We start from the raw sequence: 6959 nt of genomic DNA on the forward strand, positions 1-6959 counted from the left end.
CTAAGAGAGAAGAAGAGGAACCATCACATTTCTTCTTCTTTTACTATTAAATTATTTTATCAAACAAATTGAAAAAATATCATTGTAAATTAACCTTTACTATTTCTTTTATCAAATAAATTGAAAAATATTATTGTAAATATACCTTTGACTAATTCATCTGGAGTTAACGGAATGAAACCTAATACGTATTGATAAATGGATATATACTTCTCTCCGCATTGATAATGAGATGTAAACTTCATCCAAAGTGGAGAGAGAAAGCTAATATGTATTGATAAAGAGACGTAAACTTCATCTGGAATACGCAGAGGAGAGCACTCTTCACTTCAGTCTTCAGTGACACATAATAAGTATTGCAAATAAAAATAAGAAAAAAATATACAAATCATAACATAAAACCCTTGAAGATTTCCATTCAACCGACATCGGACGATGCTTCGACTGAAATATTCCAGGGGGATCTACAGCTTGAAAACTGTTCTGAATGTTTTCAAGTGTTTTTCACATACGTCCCAACCACTTTTCTGTAGTTAAGGTCACGTAGGCTCCGCTCTTATTACAGAGCGGATGGTAAGTATCTGCGACGATGGATATACAAATGAATATGACGATCGTCCAAGATACTGTAACATAAATAAGGGGGAGCGATCACTGCATCGCTCTCTACGAATGTTCTTTCTCTCTTTCTCTTTCCAGTACGAGTCCATTACGCATACATTGTTGCAGAGCGCGATAATGTATTAAGTAACGTGTCTTATCGTTTAAAGTAACCAACTGCTTCTCTTGGCTCGCGCATGGCGGTTTCTCTTTCTCTCCTTCTCTCTCTCTAAGGCGTCCACTGCTTAACGTAAGAGGGGGGAGGCCACTTGTGTACCCATGTGACGTCTCCCCTCTTACATGAAATTCCTATAGTGAATCTGTGGATGGGTACGCTCATTCTAGTTTGTGCACTTCGACCGAAAAAGTCTCAAAGATAATTATTATTTAAAAAAAAAAATGTACGACGAAATCTACGCACACCTCTACGATTTCATGTGGTATTTAAAAAGGATAAATCCAGATAGAAAGCTGTTGGATGACATCAGAGACCGTAAGTTACAACCAATTAAATAATATTTTTTTGTTTTTCACGTGAAGCAAAAATGTCAATCAGCCCCCTATTACACAATATAAAATTACTTTTTCCTTATATTATTAATGTACGTTTTAACCAATAGTAATTTTATATTGTGTAATAGGGGGCTGATTGACATTTTTGCTTCACGTGAAAATAATACATAAAATAATATATATATATTCTGTTTAGTTTGGGAACATTTTTCGCAACAGTTATGTTAGTTTGGAGACTGTTCGAGATTGGGAGGAGCAGAAAATGTTGCGAAGTAGATTCCGCATTTCTCTGTTATATCTCCCATCTCTATTGCGCTCACAATAGACGGCTAGACCGACAGCGTCTAGCCGCTCTATCTGTCTCTCTCTCCGCGGCGCGCTTGCGCGTCTTCTGGCCCTGGCGCGTCGCGGCCGCGAAGCGACACTACTTGCGCGCTTGGCCACTAGGTGGCCAGCGCCCGCGGCAGCTCTCTCGCTGGCAAGATTAGTGTCGCGTAATTATATAGATGGGTCCTTGATAAGGACCCATCGCACCTCAGCCTTGCTCGACAGCTAAACCAGCTCAACAGCAGCAGTTTTTTGCGCCTTCTTGGCAACTCGCCTCAACGGCATTTTTGGACGCCTTCACGGCAGCATCAAACGAACGCCTCCACCGGCGAACTCCAAGGGTCGACTACTTTGGTAAGTATCACCCAAGCACCCACTGCCAACCAAGAGGGGACTACCCCTCTGCGGCATTTCCTCCCTCCTAAGGGAAATTTCTCCGGGGACTGCCCGGGAGAAGTCCACCCTCTCCTTCCCCTCCACAATGCCTCCGAGGACTACCTCGGACCCAGTGTTCCGACCCTCAAATCCAGGGCTCTCGACGAGTCGGGTAGTGGGAGGGGTAGATTCACCCTAGGGGTTGGGGTGGCTCGGAGCCACCATAGCTCTGGGAGAAGGGGGCTGAGGGGTAAGGGGACTTCCCCTTCCCTAAATCCACCTCTCCGACTTCGCTTCCTCCCGTGGCTGGGGATTTTACTAGGGAATACCCTAGGAGAAATTGTCCAGTCAGGGAGTTTCTAAGTCCGCGTCCCCTCCTGGGGAATTTTGAGTCTTGGGGTTCTAGGGAATCTTCTGCGAAAAGAAATTCCCTAGAATTTAACGGCAGCAAATTCCCTAGGCCTTCGCCATTGTAAATATCGCGGTTTTTCTTGTACATAAAAATATTTTGTAAACGTTTGTATATTTTTTTTATTTATTTGAATAAAAAACACTTTTACCTATTCCCTCTGCCTTGAATATTTTACTCTAGCATAAGACCTTCCTTTCTGACCACAGGTTCGGAGCCAACTTGGGGCACTGTTTCGCACAAATTTTTGGTCCTTCGAGCCGGATTTCCGGCAAAAAACGTTCGAAGTGCATCAGTGTTTTTAAGTTGGAGATTCTGACTGGGTTAAGATTGTGGTTTGTTCTGGAATAGAGATTCAAGATGACTACGCCTAGCTCAGGGGAATTACTAGAAGCGATCAATTACGTGCCCATGATTCGGGATGAATTCGTTCGGTTGGTCATTAACATTAAGAAACGTGGAGTACGCAACTTCACCCTCCCTTTCTTGGAGGATAGGCTTGCGGCCGTCGAGAAGTGGCTTAAGGTGTTGCATAAAACTCACGTTAAGATCACTACTCATACTAAACCGGCTGAATTAGCTAAAATGGATTACGTAACCGAAAGCTGGTATGAAGCGGCCCTTGATGCCCATAGTGACGCGGAAGAATTCATCCTAGGACATCTAGATGAACTTCGTTCCAATCAGGTAATGTCGTCATCAGGTCACACTGCACCTTCAGGCGAAACAAACCACATTAGGCTTCCAGTTATTGATTTACCGAAGTTTTCCGGGGATTATTTAGAATGGAACAACTTTTATGAGACGTTCCGTTCCATTGTTCACGACAAAGTGTATGTCTCCGGTCGAGACAAGTTCCATTATCTGAAATCCTGTTTGCAAGGAGAAGCAGCTACGGTCATTAAATCTTTAGCGATCACTTCCGAGAACTATGAGATAGCATGGGACACTCTGGTAGCTCGGTACACTGACAAACGGATGATCACGGATACGTTCTTAGACCAGATCTCGCAAGTACCCACGCTTCGGGGTGACAATTTTAAAGTTCTCAAGGAAGTTAGGGACTCCGTCACGGTTGCTCTCAACGCCCTCAAAACTATGGGTTACGGCGTCTATCATTGGGATCCCATCATTGTTCATTCATTGAAGAACAAACTGGATGACACCCTCCGCTTGGCCTGGGAGATGTATCTGGGAAGCAGCAAGGATTATCCCACCTTTCTTCAATTTTCGGAGTTTCTAACGCGTCACATTAACTCTTTGCAATCATTAGGCAACAAACCTAAGACTTCCAAAAAGGAATCGGGGAAATCCTTGAAGTCACACGCTGCGAGTGTGAATAGTACCGGCTGTGCTCACTGTGGTAGTAACCATCTCTTGTATCAGTGCAAGGACTACCTTGCATTGACCCCTCAGGCTCGATCAAAGTTTGCATTTTCACAGAACCTCTGCATCAACTGCCTGAGGCCAGGGCATAGTTGCTCCAATTGTTCTTCTTCGTCACGATGCAGGAAATGTAGTAAAATGCATCATACGTTGTTGCATTTTGACAAATCTGGCACCGGGGGGAGCAAGTCACGGGGGACTACCCCTGCGACAAACTCCGCTTCCGAGCCTGAACCCTCTAGCTCGCATTCTACAACGCATCTTAGCGTTACCGATACACGATCAGTCCTATTGGCCACGTTCTCTGCCAGGATTGATGCTCATGACGGTTCTCGTGTTATAGTCCGCGGTTTAGTTGACCCGGGCTCAGAAACTTCCTTTATCTCAGAAAAGTTAGCTCAGCAGTTACGAGTACCGCGACAACGTATCAACGCTACCATCCATGGAGTGAATTCGGCTCAAACCGTTCGAGCGGAGGCACAGATTACCCTTCATTCTCTCAAACGACCCGGTGCTTCATTGGATGTAACCGCAATAATCTTATCAAAGATTACTCCATATCTACCTCCGTCTTATTCTCCGTCATCTATTCCAGCACTAAACGGAATTGAGCTCGCAGATACTTTCGCTTCTACCAAGGTTCCAATTGATGTGCTCCTTGGTGCAGATTATCTTGCTGAGGTGGTAGAAGGTCCGTACATTCGTTGTCCTGATCATTCAGTACTTGCTCAGCAGACGATTTTCGGGTGGATCGTAGCCGGAGTCTTATCCAAGGCTGGTCGCTCTCATAGTTACACGGTTCATCATTGCTTTGACTTCGAAAACACTCTTCGCGACTTCTGGGAACTGGAAGAAGTTCCTGAGGTCAAACCCATGTCCACAGAGGACTCCCTCTGTGAACAACATTTTGTGGATACGGTATCACGCACCCCTTCGGGTCGTTTTATCGTTGCCTTACCTTTTCGATCCGACATCGAAAGGCATAATCTAGGTTCTTCTTCTCGGGTAGCAGAGAAAACCTTATCAAGAATACTTCGGCGATTGGATACTTCTCCAGAACAGGCTGAAAGTTATTCTCAATTCTTACAGGAGTATCTTATGTTGGGACATATGTCTCCTGTTCCTAGGAACTCTGACTTTCGCGTCTTCCTGCCTCATCATGCAGTATTCAAGACCGAGAATCAGAAGACCAAGATTCGCGTTGTATTCAACGCATCATCTAAAACTTCTACTGGCGTCTCGCTTAACGATACGTTATTCATTGGACCCAAGCTCCAACAGGACATCACGCCGATCCTAATGAATTGGCGTTCCTTTCGATATGTAGGCGTCACTGACATTGTTAAAATGTTCAGACAGATTCTTGTGCGTTTTGAGGACCGCAAGTATCAGAACATTTTATGGAAGTCTGATTCCGGTGAGCTTCAGGCCTTCGAACTCAACACGGTGACCTACGGTACTGGACCGGCACCTTTCCTATCCTCGCGAGTTTTGCGCGAATTAGCCTACACGGACGGAGCTAACTTCCCTCTCGCGCAGGATGTGTTGTTAAATTCTACTTATGTAGACGATATACTTTTTGGGGCCCATGACTTACAGCAACTTAGTTCGGTTAGGGAACAACTCATCGCTCTACTGGCAAAAGGGGGCTTCTCCTTAAGCAAATGGGCATTCAATCAACCGGGGTCTTCCCCGCTTGAACCTACCGAGCTGCATTCTTTCTTTGAGGATCCTGCTGGATCAAGTAAAGTCTTGGGCATATATTGGGATCACGGGGATGATAGCTTCCGCTTCCGTGTTTCTCCTTCACACATTGGTGTACTAACCAAACGCATCCTCTTATCAGAGAATGCTAAGATCTTCGATTCATTGGGATGGATTTCTCCAATAATCATCACTCTAAAGCAGTTAATGCAATCCACCTGGTTGCTTAAACTCTCTTGGGATGAAGAAATTCCTGAACCTATTAAGTCAAAATGGCTCAAGTGCTATGAGCATCTCCGAGACTTACAGACTTTACGGATTCCACGGTGGACCGGACAATCACTTACTACTGGAAAACGCGAATTAATTGGATTTTGTGACGCCTCAGAACTTGCGTACGGCGCAGTCGTTTATGAACGCCTCACTGATGAGGACGCTAAACTCTCGGTACATTTAGTAATGTCCAAAACAAAGGTCGCTCCGATCAAGACCACTTCAATCCTTCGTCTGGAGTTGGTCGCAGCTGCCCTTCTAGTCAAGTTATTGGTTCACGTCAAGGGAAGCTTGGTCGGGAGTTGTGATGCGATTCGTTGCTATTCGGATTCGCAAGTCGCTTTAGCCTGGATAGCAAAGCAACCTGTGCATTGGAAGACGTTTGTGGCTAATCGCGTTTCATATATCCAAACACATTTATCGGAAGCCAGCTGGCATCATGTACCCACTAAGTTGAATCCTGCAGACTTGTGCTCAAGAGGAACCAGTGCTCAACAGTTATCAGAGGACTCACTTTGGTGGCATGGGCCTGCTTTTCTCCGTGAGCACACCGCAAATCCCGTTCAGGTCTTTGAAACCGCGGAAGAAAGTCGGAAGGTAGCGTTAACCGCTCAATTCGACACAACTGAGTGTTGGTTTTTTGATAAGTTTTCGTCTTGGTCTAAACTGGTCCGAGTTATGGCCTATGTTCTTCGATTTGTCCAGCGGACCAGAAAAATCGGCCAATGGGAGGACTCCCTCCTGTCTGCAACGGAAATTCGCAGTTCGATTGAAGCCTTGGTAAAGGTTGTTCAACGAACGCACTTCGCGAGCGAAATCTCAGCCTTGAGTCATGGGTTACGTATACCGTCGCGGTCAAAGCTTCTTTCCTTACATCCGGTCATTGATTCACAAGGAATCCTAAAAATAGGGGGGCGGCTTCGGAACGCCGAAATTTCTGAACAAATGAAACACCCCATTATTCTTCCGGATTGCCACTTAACGGCCATACTCATTAGGCAAACGCACCTAGATACACTTCACGGGGGGCTCCAACTAACTTTGTCCACGTTGCGACAAAAGTTTTGGGTCGTGAATGCGCGAAATCTAGTAAAATCATGCGTTCACAAATGCGTCACGTGTGTTCGCGAACGCGCTAAACTCGGTAACCAGCTTATGGGATCACTACCTGCCGCTAGGGTTTCGCGAAGCTTCACTTTTGAACACACCGGAGTAGACTATGCTGGGCCTTTCTTGGTTAAATTGCATCACGGTCGTAACGCAAAATCCATGAAATGTTACGTGGCAGTGTTCGTATGTCTATCTACCCGTGCTGTTCACTTGGAACTCGTTTCTCGATTGGATACCGAGGCCTTCCTCGCTGCGCTGTCTC

The 6959-nt window shown here is 45.4% G+C and overlaps 1 protein-coding gene across 1 annotated transcript; it reads left to right on the top strand.

The window, feature by feature from the left end:
* Positions 1–999: 999 nt before the first annotated feature.
* On the top strand, positions 1000–6371 carry LOC136781245 (uncharacterized). The gene is made up of 7 exons (XM_066740096.1): positions 1000–1093; positions 1141–1202; positions 1310–1385; positions 1636–1794; positions 2805–4933; positions 5519–5640; positions 6236–6371. The coding sequence occupies exons 1-7, from the start codon at positions 1000–1002 to the stop codon at positions 6369–6371; spliced, it is 2778 nt and encodes a 925-aa protein (XP_066596193.1).
* The last annotated feature ends 588 nt before the right edge of the window (positions 6372–6959 follow it).

The sequence above is a fragment of the Prorops nasuta genome, unplaced genomic scaffold, assembly GCF_024137725.1.
Source record: "Prorops nasuta isolate Cenicafe-Biocafe unplaced genomic scaffold, Cenicafe_Pnas_1.2 PNAS00002, whole genome shotgun sequence".
NCBI classification, from domain to species: domain Eukaryota; kingdom Metazoa; phylum Arthropoda; class Insecta; order Hymenoptera; family Bethylidae; genus Prorops; species Prorops nasuta.

Excerpts from the sequence above, each read along its gene's own strand:
- LOC136781245 (XM_066740096.1), top strand. The coding sequence starts at position 1,000 with ATGTACGACGAAATCTACGCACACCTCTACGATTTCATGTGGTATTTA. Across the intron at positions 1,094-1,140 it reads GTTGGATGACATCAGAGACC|CAAAAATGTCAATCAGCCCC; the intron begins GTAAGTTACAAC and ends TTTCACGTGAAG. Across the intron at positions 1,386-1,635 it reads GGAGCAGAAAATGTTGCGAA|GACCCATCGCACCTCAGCCT; the intron begins GTAGATTCCGCA and ends GTCCTTGATAAG.